Source organism: Pseudorasbora parva, chromosome 3, assembly GCF_024679245.1.
Source record: "Pseudorasbora parva isolate DD20220531a chromosome 3, ASM2467924v1, whole genome shotgun sequence".
Classification (NCBI taxonomy): Eukaryota; Metazoa; Chordata; class Actinopteri; order Cypriniformes; family Gobionidae; genus Pseudorasbora; species Pseudorasbora parva.
Window position 1 is genome coordinate 2395542 of NC_090174.1, and position 23331 is coordinate 2418872.

The 23331-nt window shown below is 40.9% G+C and overlaps 1 protein-coding gene across 1 annotated transcript in view; it reads left to right on the forward strand.

Moving 5' to 3' along the window:
- Nucleotides 1-23331, forward strand: part of brinp1 (bone morphogenetic protein/retinoic acid inducible neural-specific 1) — a 257705-nt gene that overhangs the window by 226759 nt on the left and 7615 nt on the right. The window contains exon 7 of the mRNA XM_067437548.1: nucleotides 12591-12813. Within this exon, the coding sequence (XP_067293649.1) occupies nucleotides 12591-12813 (223 nt within the window). The remainder of the gene's footprint in view (nucleotides 1-12590; nucleotides 12814-23331) is intronic.

Below are 23331 nucleotides of genomic sequence, written 5' to 3' on the forward strand. Positions count from 1 at the left end.
ACATTTAATGCCACTCACACGCCGACAGACATCTTTCACCTCACTGATCAAATATATCTGAACAAAAAAACATAAAGCAGAAATAGGTTACTCCCCAAGGTGATTGCTCAATATCCACCTTATGAACATGCTAGCTTATATATTATTAACAGGTAATAATAGGTCCAAATAAAACCAGACACTGCGATATATTTATATAGAGCAGAGGACACTCAAATTGAGTCTGTGAACCTCAAGGTCGCCCGCAATATTCCTCTGGACCAGCCCGAGGAGAAAACGCTCGAGCGCCAAATGCTGCACGAACAGATGAATCTCCTGAAATGTCAAGCTTATCAATTAGGGGAGTGATAATTGTTTGAATGTGTTAATAATGTCCTACTTTAATGCCAATAAGTTCTTAAATCATCACCACCCATCCCATCATTTGGAGGTGTGACTGAATATGATTGCCTCCGTTTTGTCAGCTGGCTCGGGTGTGAGTCGTCCGGATGATTCCTGTCATAATAGAGTAGAAATGAAGAAGCCTCTTTTTAATTCATGTAGTCAACCTAATCCAAGATACTTATATGAGTATATGAGTATGAGTTAATTTCAAATCACTTTGTAAGTTCATCCAGAAAACATAAGTCAGTCAGCGTTTCTTCAGAGCCTTTATTCAAATGTGTTCTAAAATTGAACTACATAATTATGAAACACGCTTGCACTGTAGTTATTTTGAAATATGTCACTTTTGCTTTCAGTGTCATTATATCAAATGCACAAAAGTTCTTATTTTTACATCATCTAATTTATTTACATCACAATTTTTTTTTTTGTGTGTCGGTCATATAATGCATTTGAACAGGGGTGTACAGACTATTATTATGCTGACAATACTCAGCTCTATATTTCTTTGCACCCTGACGAAACCAATTCACTGGGTTATTATCCACCCTGTTAATATGATTATTCCCAATCCCCTATATAGTGCACTTTCTGATTGTTCCCATATATAACACAATTTTGCTTACCCCACTGAGCAAAATCTCTCTTAATTTTGAGTTATTTTTTCCCCAAATCAAGACAATAATCTTTACTTGTCTAGTAAATGTTTCTTAATGTAAGAATGTTTAGATTTTTAGACTAGAAACAAGACGAAAAGTATTTTTTGCAGTGTTCTAGCCCCTTTTTAAGTGCTAAAAGGGTACATTTCTTGGCCGAGACAGCTCAACCCGCAGCAAATAAAGAAAACATCTTCACCAGTTTGACAACACGAGCGCTGCAAATGTTCCAACCCAGGCTCATTGGAAATACGCGACTCTGCCTACATTTTTGCATCACCCTAATTATGTACCTCCAGGTACGTTTACCTGCACTTTTTGGGTGAAACGTCCACCGGAGGCGCTAAGTGGTAATATTTATTCCTGGACTTATCTCATGAAATGGCGTATGAAACGCCAATTCGTATGCTACTTTGGCGTGCTATCAAGACGCATAATCGCTGTTTAGCGTGTTTATCAATGCAGATTCTATCCCCCTACACTGCCCCTACCCCTAAACCTACCCAACACACACACACACACACACACACACACACACACACACACACACACACACACACACACACACACACACACACACACACACACACACACACACACACACACACCCTAAACCTACCCATCACACACACACACACACAGCCCCTAAACCTACTCATCACACACACACAGCCTCTAAACCTACCCATCACACACACAGCCCCTAAACCTACCCATCACACACACACAGCCTCTAAACCTACCTATCACACACACACAGCCTCTAAACCTACCCATCACACACACAGCCCCTAAACCTACCCATCACACACACACACAGCCTCTAAACCTACCCATCACACACACACACACACAGCCCCTAAACCTACCCATCACACACACACACAGCCCCTAAACCTACCCATCACACACACACAGCCCCTATACCTACCCATCACACACACACACAGCCTCTAAACCTACCCATCACACACACACACAGCCCCTATACCTACCCATCACACACACACACACAGCCTCTAAACCTACCCATCACACACACACACAGCCTCTAAACCTACCCATCACACACACACACAGCCCCTATACCTACCCATCACACACACACACAGCCTCTAAACCTACCCATCACACACACAGCCCCTTAACCTACCCATCACACACACACACAGCCTCTAAACCTACCCATCACACACACACACAGCCTCTAAACCTACCCATCACACACACACACACACAGCCTCTAAACCTACCCATCACACACACACAGCCTCTAAACCTACCCATCACACACACACAGCCTCTAAACCTACCCATCACACACACAGCCCGTAAACCTACCCATCACACACACACACAGCCTCTAAACCTACCCATCACACACACACAGCCTCTAAACCTACCCATCACACACACACACACACAGCCCCTAAAGCTACCCATCACACACACACACACACACAGCCTCTAAACCTACCCATCACACACACACAGCCCCTAAACCTACCCATCACACACACACACAGCCTCTAAACCTACCCATCACACACACACAGCCCCTAAACCTACCCATCACACACACAGCCTCTAAACCTACCCATCACACACACACACAGCCCCTAAACCTACCCATCACACACACACACAGCCTCTAAACCTACCCATCACACACACACACACAGCCTCTAAACCTACCCATCACACACACACACACACACACACACACACAGCCCCTAAACCTACCCATCACACACACACACAGCCCCTAAACCTACCCATCACACACACACAGCCCCTATACCTACCCATCACACACACACACACAGCCTCTAAACCTACCCATCACACACACACAGCCCCTAAACCTACCCATCACACACACACAGCCTCTAAACCTACCCATCACACACACACACACAGCCTCTAAACCTACCCATCACACACACAGCCCCTAAACCTACCCATCACACACACACACAGCCTCTAAACCTACCCATCACACACACACAGCCTCTAAACCTACCCATCACACACACACACACACAGCCCCTAAACCTACCCATCACACACACACACAGCCTCTAAACCTACCCATCACACACACACAGCCTCTAAACCTACCCATCACACACACAGCCCGTAAACCTACCCATCACACACACACACACAGCCTCTAAACCTACCCATCACACACACACACACAGCCTCTAAACCTACCCATCACACACACACACACAGCCCCTAAAGCTACCCATCACACACACACACAGCCTCTAAACCTACCCATCACACACACACACACACACAGCCCCTAAACCTACCCATCACACACACACACAGCCTCTAAACCTACCCATCACACACACACAGCCTCTAAACCTACCCATCACACACACACACAGCCCGTAAACCTACCCATCACACACACACACACAGCCTCTAAACCTACCCATCACACACACACACACAGCCTCTAAACCTACCCATCACACACACACACACAGCCCCTAAAGCTACCCATCACACACACACACAGCCTCTAAACCTACCCATCACACACACACAGCCTCTAAACCTACCCATCACACACACACAGCCCCTAAACCTACCCATCACACACACAGCCTCTAAACCTACCCATCACACACACACACAGCCTCTAAACCTACCCATCACACACACACACACACACACGCAGCCCCTAAACCTACCCATCACACACACACACAGCCTCTAAACCTACCCATCACACACACATACAGCCTCTTAGCCTACCCATCACACACACACAGCCCCTAAACCTACCCATCACACACACACAGCCCCTAAACCTACCCATCACACATACACAGCCTCTAAACCTACCCATCACACACACAGCCCCTAAACCTACCCATCACACACAGAGCCTCTAAACCTACCCATCACACACACACACAGCCTCTAAACCTACCCATCACACACACACACAGCCTCTAAACCTACCCATCACACACACACAGCCCCTAAACCTACCCATCACACACACACAGCCCCTAAACCTACCCATCACACACACACAGCCTCTAAACCTACCCATCACACACACACACAGCCCCTAAACCTACCCATCACACACACACACACAGCCCCTAAACCTACCCATCACACACACACAGCCCCTAAACCTACCCATCACACACACACACACAGCCCCTAAACCTACCCATCACACACACACAGCCCCTAAACCTACCCATCACACACACACACACACAGCCCCTAAACCTACCCATCACACACACACAGCCCCTAAACCTACCCATCACACACACACACACAGCCCCTAAACCTACCCATCACACACACAGCCCCTAAACCTACCCATCACACACACAGCCTCTAAACCTACCCATCACACACACACAGCCCCTAAACCTACCCATCACACACACACAGCCTCTAAACCTACCCATCACACACACACACAGCCTCTAAACCTACCCATCACACACACACACACACACGCAGCCCCTAAACCTACCCATCACACACACACACAGCCTCTAAACCTACCCATCACACACACACACAGCCTCTAAACCTACCCATCACACACACACACAGCCCCTAAACCTACCCATCACACACACACAGCCCCTAAACCTACCCATCACACACACACAGCCTCTAAACCTACCCATCACACACACACAGCCCCTAAACCTACCCATCACACACAGAGCCTCTAAACCTACCCATCACACACACACACAGCCTCTAAACCTACCCATCACACACACACACGCAGCCCCTAAACCTACCCATCACACACACACACAGCCTCTAAACCTACCCATCACACACACACACAGCCTCTAAACCTACCCATCACACACACACACAGCCTCTAAACCTACCCATCACACACACACAGCCCCTAAACCTACCCATCACACACACACAGCCCCTAAACCTACCCATCACACACACACAGCCTCTAAACCTACCCATCACACACACACACAGCCCCTAATTCTACCCATCACACACACACACACAGCCCCTAAACCTACCCATCACACACACACAGCCCCTAAACCTACCCATCACACACACACACACAGCCCCTAAACCTACCCATCACACACACACAGCCCCTAAACCTACCCATCACACACACACACACACAGCCCCTAAACCTACCCATCACACACACACAGCCCCTAAACCTACCCATCACACACACACACACAGCCCCTAAACCTACCCATCACACACACACAGCCCCTAAACCTACCCATCACACACACACAGCCTCTAAACCTACCCATCACACACACACAGCCCCTAAACCTACCCATCACACACACACAGCCTCTAAACCTACCCATCACACACACACACAGCCTCTAAACCTACCCATCACACACACACACACACACACGCAGCCCCTAAACCTACCCATCACACACACACACAGCCTCTAAACCTACCCATCACACACACACACAGCCTCTAAACCTACCCATCACACACACACAGCCCCTAAACCTACCCATCACACACACACAGCCCCTAAACCTACCCATCACACACACACAGCCCCTAAACCTACCCATCACACACACACAGCCTCTAAACCTACCCATCACACACACACAGCCCCTAAACCTACCCATCACACACACACAGCCTCTAAACCTACCCATCACACACACACACAGCCTCTAAACCTACCCATCACACACACACACACACACGCAGCCCCTAAACCTACCCATCACACACACACACAGCCTCTAAACCTACCCATCACACACACACACAGCCTCTAAACCTACCCATCACACACACACAGCCCCTAAACCTACCCATCACACACACACAGCCCCTAAACCTACCCATCACACACACACAGCCTCTAAACCTACCCATCACACACACACAGCCCCTAAACCTACCCATCACACACACACAGCCCCTAAACCTACCCATCACACACACACAGCCTCTAAACCTACCCATCACACACACACGCAGCCCCTAAACCTACCCATCACACACACACACAGCCTCTAAACCTACCCATCACACACACACACAGCCTCTAAACCTACCCATCACACACACACACAGCCTCTAAACCTACCCATCACACACACACAGCCCCTAAACCTACCCATCACACACACACAGCCCCTAAACCTACCCATCACACACACACAGCCTCTAAACCTACCCATCACACACACACACAGCCCCTAATTCTACCCATCACACACACACACACACAGCCCCTAAACCTACCCATCACACACACACAGCCCCTAAACCTACCCATCACACACACACACACAGCCCCTAAACCTACCCATCACACACACACAGCCCCTAAACCTACCCATCACACACACACACACACACACACAGCCCCTAAACCTACCCATCACACACACACAGCCCCTAAACCTACCCATCACACACACACACACACAGCCCCTAAACCTACCCATCACACACACACAGCCCCTAAACCTACCCATCACACACACACAGCCTCTAAACCTACCCATCACACACACACAGCCCCTAAACCTACCCATCACACACACACAGCCCCTAAACCTACCCATCACACACACACAGCCTCTAAACCTACCCATCACACACACACAGCCCCTAAACCTACCCATCACACACACACAGCCTCTAAACCTACCCATCACAAGACACATTCTGCATTTTTACATTTAAAAAAAAACAATTCAGTATGTTTATAAATATAAAATTATGCTATAGATATTCATTCTGTGAGATCAGTCATGGTGTCATGTTGCGCATCTGGAATGGAGAAAAAAATATTACCACTTAGCGCCTCCGGTGGACGTTTCACCCCAAAAGTGCAGGTAAACGTACCTGGAGGTACATAATTAGGGTGTTGCAAAAATGTAGGCAGAGTCACGTATTTCCAATGAGCCTGGGTTGCAACGTTCACAAATACAAAAACGCTGCAAATAACAGAGACCACAACGGATATGTTTTAAGGGGACTCCTTTGAGTGACGAACCCCTACTGGGACCTGCAGTAGGGGTCAGGTCGGTTTTTGTATTTGCACGTGTTGTGAACTTTGCAAACTGATGAAGATGTTTTCTTTATTTGCTGGTGCTTTCTTCATTTGCAGCGTGTTGAGCCGTCTCAGCCACCGTACATAATAGAACGTTTTTACCATAAAAGGTTATTTGGAGTATACTCAACTATATTCTAACTTCTATACAAAACCTTTTAGGGGTTCCAAATACGTAGCACTGATAGAACCTTTTCTTCTAAGAGTGTACCGCGAGAGCGATTCAAGGCCAGCTCTCGCTACATCCAGCCGCAGCCGATGTCCAACACATCTACCGTCAATGCTGCGCGTTTCAAAGCATCTCAGTGGAACTTTAAATTTCGAGAGACGATACACAATGACAGAAACCGAAACATTCAGTACGATGGCTGAAGGAAAGGTAGTCCAGCTTTACATAAGATCCTGTCACCGGTTTGCTATAGAACACATGTTCTCATTATCATCTCTGTGCATTGGAGCCTAAGGAGCACAACTGATGATTACATTATTTCTGTCTCCACTTCTTCACGCAGATGGAGCTGTATTTGCGTCACTAGATATTGCTGCCTGGAATAAATATGGATATTTAGGGTTTGGCACAGATATGTGTGGATGTGGGGCCATCCTTTGACGAAATAATAGAATATGTGTCAGCGTTGGTGTGAGGGTTGAGGCGAGGACTCAGAGACGCAGAGAAATGGGCTTTATTAAATGCCAAAAAGAAACAAAAACTACCCTGTGGGGAAAAAACTGACCAGAAGCCAGACTAGACACGACTAGACAGGGAGGTTAACACAAAGTACACTAGACAACAAACTGGCACTGAGCTGGAAACACAAGGAGAATAAGTAGAGCAGTGAAAAAGGGCAGGTAAAGGGAGGAGACATGGGGCAAATAAACCAATAATCAGAGAACGAGAAGGGCAGGTAAAGACAAACGACAGAAGATGACAAACAAACATGACAGGCCATGTGCTCAAACACAAGAAGACACAAACACACAAGCGCTCTTCATTTTGATTTTGTTTTAGTCAGTCTTTTGACTAAAATCCTATTTAGTTTTAGTCATATGTTAGTAACCTGAATAGTTTTAATCTAGTTTTAGTTCAATAAATATAATTTTACTTGTGTGTATATATATAAATATATATATATATATATATATATATATATATACACACAAATAAAATAATATTTATACTACCTAAAGAGTGCATATTACCTCAGAGGTACATTTTGGTACCAAAATTGTACATATTAGAACCAATTGTAAACCTGGATTTATTTATATATATATATATATATATATATATATATATATATATATATATATATATATATATATATATATATATATATATATATATATATATATATATATATATATATATATATATATATATATATATATCAAGCGCAAAAAATACATGAAAGAGAACTCCATTCAGTGCTCGGCAGGGCTTGATGCATACTTTTTGTTTTTTCAAAGGAGCACATACAAATGTTTATAATGCGTGACTTAATTATAATCAAGATCGAAATACACATTGACTCTTATTTTGAAGTTGCAGCTGCTCATTCAAGTTCAGATGAGAGAGATAAAATATGCATTGTTACAACCATTTAAAATATATAACCATATAAACATCATAAAGTAAGCATTGTATTCCTCAGCATTAGTCCATAAACAATGGCATAAATGCTATTCAATGGAACTGATGTGAAGCGCTGATGTTGTATGAGCCTGTAGAACGCGTTTGGATTCATTATTATTATTATTATAATTATTATAATTATAATTATTATTATTATTATTGTACATTAATATCATCATATAATTTAACTTTTGTAACATTTGCAAACAACTTGCAAAGCATTGTTCACAGAACACATATTTTTAAGTTTATACACTCAGTAAAAAAGTAAAAAAGATGTCACTGGAGCAGTACTCACACCTTTACCTAAAGAGGGCATATTACCTCAGAGGTACATTTTGGCACCAAAATTGTACATATTAGAACCTAAATGGTGCATATTAAAATGGTTCCAGTGACAGCTTTTTTTTAATCAATTTTTTCTCCGAGTGTAAAAGAAAGCTTGTGTTAGGTTGACTACATTATTTAAACTGGCGTTTTCATGGACTTCCTGAACTATTGCAACAAAACCAGTCATTTAGTCTTTTTTTCAAGTTGAGTTTTTTACACGGTGCTTTGATTTGCCAAAGTTTGCGAGCTCTGTCTTAATAAACGAGTTTTTGAAAAAACAATGAATGTCTTAATTCATAAAGGCTGCCAAGTGCCAACAAATCCCTGGAGCACTGTATGATTCTGCTTTGTTTTACATAGTTATGTCTCTTGATTATTCTGTGCTTATTACTTCTGAATAAAGGGAAACTGGCCATAATCAACCAAACACTTTCTCTGGAACAGTCAGAATGCTGATATAAGTATATAACCCATATGAATGCATATAATTTGGTTTCCTTCTTACTCTTGACACATAATCTTCCTCAATAATGCCGCAGTAAGCGCAGCCGCTCTAAAGACAGTCACGTGTCACTTTCGTCGGGCCTGAGGCGGTTTCTGGATTCAGATGTCACATGTCGTTTTAATAGCATATCAAACATGTGAGAGGAAACAAGCAGGTGGACTTGTTAAACACCACGAGCGCATGTTCAGAACATAATATTGACATTCCCAATATGACCATGCTGCTAGTATTAAAATGGACCATCAAGCAGACACTTCACCGCGTTGTGCCGCAGGCTACACACACACTCACAACGCACACTCACAACGCGTCTGACGGCTGCCTTATATGATTTCCGTACGACAGCACACACACATCTCTGTTTAAAGCAGGGGTGTCCAGTCCTATAAGGCTGAAGCTAAACTCAGACTGACATTTACTTCAGTAATACACTTTCCTGCTCATGATTCAGTGTCTCCCGGAGGATTTCTGTGGGTGGACCGTAGTCAACTCTGGGGTGAACATTTCTTACATTTTAAAGTTAAATGCATGAATCTGGAGCACTATGAGTTCAGAATTAAGAGCTCTATTTTTAGTGCCCAAACTGAACAGTTTAACAAGTCTTTGCATTGACTTAGCTGACCTTTTAAAAGTGGACCCAAACCTTTTGATTTGTGAAATAATGTCTCACTTTACAAACAATTTTCAATTTAATTTAATTCATATAATATAGTATAACTAATAATTGATGTATTATTAATTAATTAATTAATTAATACTTATTTATTATTATATATTATTATTATTCCTGAAAACACAATATATTACTATTGTGAAATAAATGCTTTGTAAAGTACATGTAAATTAAAACAAAGTTTAATATGTATTTAAGTATATAAGATTTTTATAAAGAAATGTATTTAAAAAGGGGACAGTGTATATTAATCAACATTTGTGAATGTAAATTGATAAACTATCAATCATTTAAGAGATTGAGTTCTTCCCTTTGAACCGAGCCAAAGTGCGGTGCGTTTCCTAAAAGCGATGTTAGCCGACGATGATCACAAGTTCTGTTGAACTCTATTGGTGAGGACTGATAGATAATAGAGATTATCGCTGGCTTTGCGAAACGCACCCCTGAGACGCAGAAAACACCGGATCATGAGCTGCGCGCGTGTAAATGAACACAATGACGCACTTCACTCTGAAACACGCAGCGCGTGCTTCATTCAATCATGGCCTTCTACAGTTTGAGGAACAGTTCTATCCATTTTACTGTATGTTTACTCATCAAAGATGCACTAAAAACAGAAAAGGTTTACTGTGCATTTTTCGTGTAGCCTACAGACGAAAGCATTGTCTAAACTGTAACCCTTCAGAATAACGGTCCGTCATTAATAAGTAACTGCAGGAAGTAATGCAGAGCTAATGATTAATAACACTGAAGCTACTACTAATATGGAAACAAGCTGACTAACTAAAATATTGAATGTAGGACTAAGATAGTTTCTTATTAGGTAATCAATACTGAATAAGATTGGCATCACTAAGAACTAATAGGTAACTGACAAATTACAAAGAATTACCAAAGAATTCCTAATCTCTATATTAACGTGTATGAGATGTGAGAAATTGTCTTTTTTTACTCTCAACTTGGTCATAAATTGCATCACTAAATACTTAAGTGTTACCAAGTCTCTCAAGGAAATATCTCCTAAATCTTATATTATTTACTGATTAGATAAGTTTGTTTCTATACTGGTTAATATACAGTACAGAGCGATGACCAATTTTCAATTTTCCGATTTGAGTTGCGAACAGTGTCATGTAAACGGCCCCTTAGTTCATTCGACTGATGCCTTTTCAAGACAATGGTACAGAACGTTAGAGACGTCTTATGAGAAGACTAATCAGGAAACTGTGGCAGGTCGACACGGGCTAGCTAATTAATCTGAAATCTGGGCTTCATCAGGGCACATTGTTCAAAAATTAACCAAACCATTCTTCACAACGCGATGTAATAACTTGGTCAGGCTTTCCTTTTTAACCTGGCCACACAGGTTATGAATTTTAACCAGTCACGGCCATTTGGTCATTGATCTGTGCTACTGTTGCCTTTCTAAGCTAGTAACTCATTGAGTAGCCCATTTCACTTGAAAATTCAACACATTAAGTACGGAAAATGCATTGTGAAAGGCTGTGCGTGTTGACTCTGAAAGATTTGAAAGATAGGACATGGAAATCGCTCAGAAATCTGAAAGCTCTTGACGTAATTGTATTGACACAGTGTTTGTGGTTAAAATCCATCTTTGTCCGTAAAAGTCAATCGTTTTCTCCATCACTCTTTTCAGGTTTCAGCCACAACGGATTCCGAGTGTCAATATGTGGTTTATGCGGATATGCTTTTCCCTCCATTATACACTCTTAGAAAAAAGACTTCATTGGGGTTCAATATAGAACCATAGGGTTCTTTACTCAACTCCAAAGAATCTTTTATGCCAGAAAGGTTCTATAATGACAAAAAATAACTTTTTTTTTTTGTTGTTGTCACAAATGTTCTCTAGGCTATTATTCATTCATATATTACATTATTCTGCAACATTTTGTATTTTTAATTATTTATTAAACTGTTGTAATCACTTAATATCACATTTTAATCATGCTGATTTTTGGAGGCGGAAAACTGAAATGGCACTCTTCGTGGGATATTGATTAACTACATAAAATGAGATAAATATATGCATTTTCTAACCCCCATATCTTGAATTTTGTGATCATTCACACGCATTCATGAATGCATTTAATACACTGAATAATGCAGTGAAATGTTTGTATATAATATGAAATATTTGATCCAGAAAGGACAAAACTAATGATAATGAATGAAGCCTTAAAAGGTTCTTTATATAACCTTTTTCCTGGTTACAGGAAACCTTTGATTGAACCCTTAAAAATGTGTACAGTATGAGCACCTGTCTTTCTGTCCTTCTCTTCTAGATGAGTTCAAGTCTTTTCTGAAGCGGCTACCTGCCACGCATTTCCTGCCGGTGAGCAGCGTGCATCTGCTGTGGGGCAGCGACTGGGACCTTCAGAACCGCTATCGGCTCTTGCAGAGTTCACTGGAGGCCCAGAGACTGAAGATCCAGCGCACGGCCCGCAAACTCTTCGGCCTGAGCATCCGCTGCCACCACAACCCCAACCACCAGATGCCCAGAGAGAGGTGAGAGGCTTTACACTCCACGAGCGGATGCAGGAAGATAAGATCATATTCCAGCGACTGCTCACATTGGAGCTCAACAGTAGCTGTCTGCAAGCATTCTCCCATAGGGACTTCAGCAGATGAATGAATTAAACCAACCAGCTCCCAGATAAATCACAAAATTACAGGAGTTTATTGGCTAAAAAGTCTTTGAGAACAAAAGAGAACAAAGATACGATCAAGAGTGTAGTTTTGGTTTGAACATTGGGTCGCAAAGCATACACTCCCTCATGAGGTTTGTTTATTTTTTGTTTGTTTTTTTATTTTTGCAAAATAGTCAAGTTTTGTGGTATCATCCATACACAAACTCAGCACATTTGCTTCAGTTAAAATCAACTTAAATACTTTTGTTCATCTAATGAGTACCAGGTAATAGTTTGAACTTCAAGTTGAGCCAACATGAAAAATTAGGAAACCTATCACACTCAACTTTTTAAGTTAGCTCAACTTTTCTTTTTCTTTTTTCTTTTTTTACAGTGTAGGATGTGATGTATTTTATTTGAACCTGGATCCATTTTGGGTGATTTTCACCTGGATTTGGCCTATATAATTTGAAAAGCTTCCCATACCCACATACAGTAGTCTCTAAATATACAACTGTGGTGTAATTTTACAGAAAACTCTGCTAAAGGTGATTTTAAGTATCTGTTGTTTGAGCTGTGCGTGCAGTGCACTTGTAGAGAGACTCCACCCACACTCTCTTCTGATTGGCTGGGATTTTTGATTGATTTGGTTGCGAGTGCAGTGCGCTTGTAGAGAGACTCCGCCCACACTCTCTTCTGATTGGCTGGGATTTTTGATTGATTTGGTTGCGAGTGCAGTGCGCTTGTAGAGAGACTCCGCCCACACTCTCTTCTGATTGGCTGGGTTTTTGATTGATTTGTTTGCGAGTGCAGTGCGCTAGTAGAAAGACTCCACCCACACTCTCTTCTGATTGGCTGGGATTTTTGATTGATTTGTTTGCGAGTGCAGTGCGCTTGTAGAGAGACTCCACCCACACTCTCTTCCGATTGGCTGGGATTTTTGATTGATTTGTTTGCGAGTGCAGTGCGCTTGTAGAGAGACTCCACCCACACTCTCTTCTGATTGGCTGGGATTTTTGATTGATTTGTTTGCGAGTGCAGTGCGCTTGTAGAAAGACTCCACCCACACTCTCTTCTGATTGGCTGGGATTTTTGATTGATTTGGTTGCGAGTGCAGTGAGCTTGTAGAGAGACTCCACCCACACTCTCTTCTGATTGGCTGGGGAAAAAAAATCGCAGTTCTGTTACTGTGACTGACAATTTGAATTGCCCGCCAAAGCACTTCCTGGAGCTATTCGAGGTCTACATGAATCGCTTGACTATCAAACGTTTTGAACTTCCGTTGTCGCGACTCTCTTTCTCTATGGCTCTGGTTGGAAGTGCAGTGCGGCTGCGGAGAGACTCTGCCCACGTGACAAAAGGGGACAAAGAACTTCACTGTGGCCTTGAAGTTCAGTGAGTGTCTTGTATGTTACATGTGCATGATAACGACGGTTTCTAAACTCCACTTTGCAAACATTATGAACATAATGAAAAAAGTTCCATGAACTATGTATAAACAATTGCAAACGTTTTGAGAATCTTTAAAGACCAGTCAACATTGAATAAACGTTCTGTTAATGTTACTGGAATAATATTTGTTCATAACTTTGAAAGAACTGGTACGGTTGATATTGATAAATAAAAGTGCAATCTTTCCGACTGTACTGAAATTAAAGAGTGCAGTGTCAAAAGCACCAGCGCCCGAAATGTAGCTAAACAAAGTCATCTATCCATTAACTTGACTCATAATATGCACACTCAGGAAATGCACATAAATCAAACTCTAAAATAAACTACAAAATTGTTTATATGGTTAAGCAGTGCGAGAGCATCAACTGTCACTAATGTGGAAGTGGCTCACCCACGCTCCAATGGCGGCTTTGACAAGGTCTGTGCTGAAGCGTTATCAAAGCCGAGCAGAGCATAGTCTGAGCTCTGTAGGGCTCACATCAAGGACGTCTGATGGCGAGAGAGAGAGAGAGAGAGAGAGAGAGAGAGAGAGAGAGAGAGAGAGAGAGAGAGAGAGAGAGAGAGAGAGAGAGAGAGAGACGGGGATACAGAAGGGAATTTACTATTTTAATTCCAGGTAGTAAGTTATCATTTCAGCATAGTGTGCCAATAGATACAGTCCCTGTGATTTCCGAGGCTAATCCGTTAAACACTGGACTTCAAAGTAGAGAGTTGTTCTGCTGAGAGTGAGAGAGTCTATGTCTGTTTGTGTGCAAGACTCTATTCATACTTCAAAGTCACAGCAGCTAGTTTAGCTAACTGATAACAGTGCACCAAATTAGCATCCCATTTGAATAAACTAAGCAGCAGGGGTAACAATCCGTCATGGTAAACAATCTCTGGAGGAAGCATGGCGTTTGAATGCAATCCCCATAGTCATACACCTCGCCTTGAATTAACACTTCGGATAGAAACATACTTTACTCAAGCACACGTGCAGTTTAGTTGAACATGCTTAATTCATGCAATTACTGTGGCGGTAACACATCTAAGCACTCAGATATCCTTGAAAATGTCTGCTCCATTACACCAGATGTGTTGTTGTCCATGGGTGCTTTTGAAACGCTGCTCCATGAAGCTTTGAAACTTCACGACGCGATAAAATGTGTTTTTAATATGCAACGACTAACAGAGGATTATATTTGAGAAACAGTTTCTGTTTATGTGACACTGCGACTTTAACATCATTACTGATTATGTGCTTTATTTAATGTTAGAATAATTTAATGTGAGCCTGAATATCATTAATAGCGGTACTGAAAGCGACAATAGCTAATTCACCACTCAGAAACAAGACAATTCAATCTGTGAACAAACAAATATTGTTTCTGTCAGTCTTTATGTACTTCCGATAATGTTAAAATAGTGTAATTTGTATTAATTTGATACACTGTAAAAGTTCTTGTCTCCAATTGAACATTTTCTAGTGACTAATCACATCTCAATTTTTCAGTTAGCTAAATTGAATTTCTGTTAATTGATGCAATTTAATTCACAACTGAACAATTTAGATGTAATCAGTTACTAGAATTTTTTTTTACAGTGTATGAGTGCAGAGAGACTCCACCCACACTCACTTCTGATTGGCTGTGACTTTTGATTGATTTGGTTGCGAGTGCAGTGCGCTTGCAGAGACTCCGCCCACACTCACTTCTGATTGGCTGTGACTTTTGATTGATTTGGTTGCGAGTGGTGCGCTTGCAGAGACTCCGCCCACACTCACTTCTGATTGGCTGTGACTTTTGATTGATTTGGTTGCGAGTGGTGCGCTTGCAGAGACTCCGCCCACACTCACTTCTGATTGGCTGTGACTTTTGATTGATTTGGTTGCGAGTGCAGTGCGCTTGCAGAGACTCCGCCCACACTCACTTCTGATTGGCTGTGACTTTTGATTGATTTGGTTGCGAGTGGTGCGCTTGCAGAGACTCCGCCCACACTCACTTCTGATTGGCTGTGACTTTTGATTGATTTGGTTGCGAGTGGTGCGCTTGCAGAGACTCCGCCCACACTCACTTCTGATTGGCTGTGACTTTTGATTGATTTGGTTGCGAGTGCAGTGCGCTTGCAGAGACTCCGCCCACACTCTCTTCTGATTTGCTGTGATTTTTGATTGATTTGGTTGCGAGTGCAGTGCGCTTGCAGAGACTCCGCCTACACTCTATTCTGATTCGCTGTGATTTTTGATTGATTTGGTTGCGAGTGCAGTGCGCTTGCAGAGACTCCGCCCACACTCTCTTCTGATTGGCTGTGATTTTTGATTGATTTGGTTGCGAGTGCAGTGCGCTTGCAGAGACTCCGCCCACACTCTCTTCTGATTGGCTGTGATTTTTGATTGATTTGGTTGCGAGTGCAGTGTGCTTGCAGAGACTCCGCCCACACTCTCTTCTGATTCGCTGTAATTTTTTTATTCAGAAATCCCGGCATATTTCTCACATCTGAAGTGCACACACACTCCGTAATAAAGCCGCCTCTGACCTACAAGTGCAAACATTTGCTTTTTTCCAGCTTATTATTGGTCAAATACACTAAAAAAAAACCTCAGTGCACATCTTGAAGAGTATTAATGTAAATACAGTAAATAAACAGTTCAGGAAGAACGAGTAACAGGAACAGTGTTTAGGATCCATGCCTGTGTTAGTTCTTAAAGGGACAGCAGTTATGTGTTTTTCATACAAAAAGACAAACAATTACACTGCTCTTGACTGATAAACGTGTGTAACTTTAATGGTTTTATCTGTTGACTATTTAATTGTCTACAAAGAACGTTATCCAATGTTATTTTAAATGTAACTACTTTGGCGTTTTTTTAATTCAGTTTCTTACCTGAATTTTAGACCTACCTGAAAAAATAAAGCAGTCTAAAATAGCATTTAATATCACATAGAATATCGATGTGACATGTTTTGACTCCACCCTTCAAAAAATCGGAATCGATAATCGAAAAGAACCGAAATCGAAAGTAAGAATCGGAATTGTTCAAATCAAAACGATGCCCAACCCTAGTTGTGAGTGCAGTGCGCTTTCAGAGAGACTCCGCTCACACTATCTTCTAGTAGTGGGAAGTTCGGATCATTTTACTGACTCGGATCTTTGAGTCTCGTTCAGCAAAATGAACGAATCTTTTTTCGAGTCATTTCGAGTCATTTCGTTCATTTCACCAAAATGACATGTTAAATAGCCCAACACATCTAGTACTTATGAAAATGTTGATTACATTTTAAAACTACATACAAATAAACTATAGGGTACAGCAACCAAATAATAAACTGAAATGTTTAATTAATTGATTAGTTGTTGGGTCAGGCTATTGCAGTTTCTCTGTTAGTTCACCTCACCTCCTGATCCAAAACATTCTTTCTCTTGCAACTTCATATTTATCACGTTTGTTTTCCGCCTCTCGTGTCTTCGAGCTCCTCGAGACGTCAGCTGTCGACTCGTCTGTGTCTGACTCTGATCAGATCTGGGGCTGGGCCGCCCGGACTGTGCGTGACACAGGTCCGGAAACAAAAATGATTAGTTCTTACGAGTCTTTCGGGTTTGAGTCTTTCGTTCTTCCTGTTAGTCCCATAGAGTCTATGCTTTCAATAACGGAAACAGAAAAGATTAGTTCTTTTGATCGAGTCTCGGGTTTGAGTCGTTCGTTCTTTTGTCACGTGACTTGTCACCGTATAGAACACAAGTTCACAACCTTTTTAGTAAAAAGCACGTAGTTATTTATTTTATTTTTTATATTATTCTCAGTTAATATCAGACATACAAATATGGGAAATATATTGACTATTCAAGTGTAACATCACAAATTCAATTAGACATATATATACATATAAATACATACATATACATATATATATACATACATATATACATACATATATATATATATATATATATATATATATATATATATACATACATACATACATACATACATACATACATACACACACACACACACACACACACACACACACACACACACACACACACACACACACACACACACACACACACACACAGCATGTGACTGAAAGCAAGAACGAAAGACTCAAACTCGAGACTCAAAAGAACTAATCTTTTCTGTTTCCGTTACTGACAGCATAGACTCGATGGGACTAACAGGAAGAACGAAAGACTCAAACCCGAGACTCAAAAGAACTAATCATTCGGAGATTCAGAGCTGATTCAGAGGCCATATGTTGCGTAATGCGCATGCGCGGTCAACACAAAATGAACGAATCACTATCTGAGACAACTCGGTAGTCCCGAGTCATAATAAAGATTCGTTCAAAATGAACGAATCGTTCATGAACGACACATCACTACTATCTTCTGATTGGCTGTGATTTTTGATTGATTTGGTTGCGAGTACAGTGTGCTTTCAGCCAGACTCCGCCCTCACTATCTTCTGATTGGCTCTAATTTTTGATTGATTTGGTTGCGAGTACAGTGCGCTTTCAGCCAGACTCCGCCCTCACTATCTTCTGATTGGCTGTGATTTTTGATTGATTTGGTTGTGAGTACAGTGTGCTTTCAGCCAGACTCCGCCCTCACTATCTTCTGATTGGCTGTAATTTTTGATTGATATGGTTGCGAGTACAGTGCGCTTTCAGCCAGACTCCGCCCTCACTATCTTCTGATTGGCTGTGCTTTTTGATTGATTGATGACATTGGGTTGAAACATTTAAATATTCCAAAGGTTCGCCGCTAGATGTTGTCAATCCAGTGGACCAATGATGAGTGTCTACTGGTTTTAGCTGATCTTACGTCAGTTTTACAACGTAGGTTCATTTTTAATTCATGTAATGAATTTTAATCCTTATGCGTGCATAATGAAAAATGAAAATGATACTTAATTGCTTCTAATTGACCTAGTTTCTCTGAACATTCAGAATTTTACGCTAATGCATAATACTTATAGCTCGCCTAGTAACGCTGAGAATGCAACACATACTTTGCATTGTAAATTGACTTTTTGAAAATCGACTGAACCATGTGTGTTCATTAAGTCCTGCCCTACATTTTCTTCGCTGAAGAGTTTCTGAAACATGTTTAATTCTGTTCAGATCCTCACAAACTTTCAGCTGCAAGTGTACTGTAACTTGTTAAGGATGTCAAAAGTTTGCATCTGTAAGCATAGGCTGAAAACTGGGATGGTTGTTACTGTTATTGCTGCCAAACGTTGGTTTCCTGATAGACATGACATTACATCCCACACAACTATATGACATTCCACGAAACACTCAGAATGTGAAACCTATGACAGAGTCGATTGATGCACCACAGATATCAAGAGCTGGAGCGAACTGAATGCACATAACACCATATTAATCATAAAATGTAATTCTTCCACCAAGGAACAATCGTATCTTGTCAGATTGATATAGAAATTCATTAATACAGTGTTCATCGAATTCTATGTGTTTTAAACTCATTGTTAGCATCCGAGCTGAGATCAGCCCTATATAACGGCACACGCCGAGATGTTGTTGAGCATGTCTGTGCTGTCACTCAAGATGTCGATTCTGTCTCCGCTGACCTGCTCTTTGGCCTGAAGGCCCTGATGAAGAAAGATGGCTGCTCGCTGGAGGAAGAGTTTCCTGCTGACACTCAGCAGCTTCCCGTTGCTCATTATTAGCAGCAAACTGCCTCCATCCGCCCCATAGACTCCAGAGATAGAAGTTAACTAACTCCACTCTGCAGACATTCGTGCAGTTTGATGGCACACCAATTATCTAGTGGAAGAAAACTTCATTTGGCTCTAAACTTTGGTTACTTGTGATTACTGCCAAGTTTTACTGGGAAGTTCTTACTTACATGTTCATAATTATGAAACTTAATGTGCTTTAATGGGCTTTTTAGTGTGCAATGCAATATGAAATCAACACGTTCTCACTCCGCACTCGTCACATATTAACACTTGTCAATATTAAATGCACAGGGTACACCTTTAAAGTTTTTCGATGTGCAGGTACTCCACTGAGTTCAGGTGTTTGCCCAATGCATCAAATCAAGATGCATTCAATTCTTTGCATTTGTAAAAGTAGACATGATTTTATAAATATTTATGGGCTACTTTTATATTTTGGAGCAACCAAACTCAAAACATAACCCAAATCCTACCCTAAACCTGCCTACTTCTCAACAATATTAAACACATAACAGGCAAATAAAAGTACAGTCACAAGTATTTATTGCAAAAACTGTATAAAAGTATTAACTCGTGTGGCATTACAAGTCTTCTGAAGTCATACGATATCTTCTTGTGAAGAACAGAGTTGATCTTAAAGCTCCACTGTGTGATATTTTCCCCCATCTAGCGGTGTAAAGGTATATGACAATCCAGCGAATATTAGTTTCTGTTCCTCTCAATTCTGATTTCATTTTAACGAAATCCAAGATTAGTCCAAGATTAACATGGCTTCCAGTTCAACCTCATCCATGAGTGCCATCGAGTGTTAAAACGCGAAAGCCGAAGCTTGAATTTACGGGTATGTCCCTCTTTGGCTACTGTACTTTCAAGATGGAGGAGCAACATGGCGACCGGCATTCAAACCCCTCACCCGTATGTGTTTTCAATGGCATATTATAAACTTACGAGAATACTTTATTACTTGAAAGAAGTAAAAATGCATTAATGAGCACACATATTTTTTTTTAAAGAACTAAGTGTTTTTAGCTAAGAATAAACTAAAAAAGTGACACAGTGTAGCTTTAATGTTTTAATCACTGAAATGATGATCCCGCCGCTCGTGAACACACACACACACCCACACACACACACACACACACACACACACACACACACACACACACACACACACACACACACACACACACATACATGTTCTTTTCTCAGACAAATCAATCATATATATAAGCAGCTAAAGTTAAAAAAGTCAAAAAAAAAAAAAAAAAAAAAAGCATTATTTTGTAATGTTGGCTATGGGAACGTTACATTGTATCCTTACATTATGTGAGTAACATTTGAATGTTCTCTTAACATTCTGAAACAATAGTAACAAAAAAAAACATCCGACAAACATCCAACTGAAATGTTTCAGAGATTTTTTTTTTTGTTTGTTTTTGTTTTTTGTGCTCAAAAAATGAAAATGTTGTGTATTCAGAACATTATTAAAGATCTTCAACCAAACATTATATTGGCATTACTGGATAAATGTTTGCTCATAACTTTAATAGAACCTTACCAGAACATTCCCTGTTAACTGGATGTTTTATAATCTATTTGATTATATATTCTGTCAGAAAGAATGATGTGAGAAATGTAGTTTAGTCCTGCGACTCTTGTCACCTCATAAACCACAGTAGCCTAGTGTTTTCTGTTGAGCTTTATCACTTATCGGTTTCAATGTGTTTTATTGTTTATCAGCAACACACAAAACTCATGAAATTGCATTGACAAAATGGAAAAAGTTAGTATCTCAAATAAAATGCAATTGTTCCCTTTGGTAATAGCTTTCATATGTCTCCCCTCTACGGTAAGCAGATTACACTGCTGTTTCTATTTAAAGGGCAGATCTTCTGTATATACCGTGATAGAGTATAGTGAGATATTCCCTCTCGCCCGCTCTTGATGCAATAATGCCGACGCACAAGGTCTGTCTGCAGACCGGGCAGAGGAACCACAGCTCAGCTTTAACCTCGTCTTTGCTCAATTATTGGCCTTTTGCAAATCGTGCAGTTTCTACTTTTAGGGAAGCGTCTCAAAGTCAGCTGCTGTTTATTCCTGGCTGTAAAAAAGCTGATGCAAGTTTTACATTAATATTTTGCTTTATTGTTGCTATAGTCCAATACTGGGTAACATTAAAACTGTCCGGTAGGCTAAAATTCCCAATAAGAGATCTTTCTCACACTTGGTTTGATTGCTTAGTCCAAATCCAAGTTCGATATCCGTCACTCCTCGTGCTCTTATATTTCTCTGGTAACACAGTATGTCAGTACTTACAGCAACGGTTTACTGCTGCAACTACCGCAGGTAACTACTCTGAAGGGGATGATGCCGTTATTGAACTATTTGTCCATTTGGATTTACCACCAAAGCTTTACACTCACAGAACAGCCTTTCTGAATGTGTCGCAAGAGGCAAAAAATGAATGTGAGCTGCGCTCCGAAGGCAATTTATTTGGAGACAAGCAGCTATGAGAAATATACTATAAAAAGTGTCACCAAGAGCATGAAAATGTGCAAATTATACACCATTAATCATGGCAACTGCAGACCTTACTGGAGTTCAGATGAACCAGGGATTGACGCTTCCTTTCCCCCCAAGGAGTTCGACAAATTCAGCAGCGCAAAATCAACGTTAGGGGCTAAACGGATAAAAAGGGAGATATTTACTGTACAATCAAAATACATGCAAAACAGTGCAGCTTTTTAAATATTTCTGCTTCAAACTGTATTTTTTTTAAATAATTATTTATATTTGAAGCATTTAAATAAAAGCAAGATACAGTTTATTGTGTAGCCAAAAGACTAATAAAGACCAGTAGAAAACAAAAATCTGCATAATGCAAGACTTTTAATTATGAGCAAGTCAAAAAAATACACCAGGACTCTTATTTTGAAATGCCTATACTACTTCCCGTTGCTCATTCAAACAGGTGAGGATAAAACATTCACATCTACAACATATGAAACACTGTTACAATTCATCAAGAGTAGATCATAAGCAATCTATTGTTATTAATGTGTTAATTGCGGGCGATCGTGTAGAATGCAGAGCAGCGTTTTTACTTAGCTTAGCTTTTTTGAAGTTGAATAATCACATTAAGCTGTATTTAACACTTCTTGAAATGATAATTAAGGCTTATATTATAGGCTAAGATACTTAAGTCTTTTGTGATAATAAAGTTTCAATATGGGGAAAAAAAGACCAACTGCTTTCATA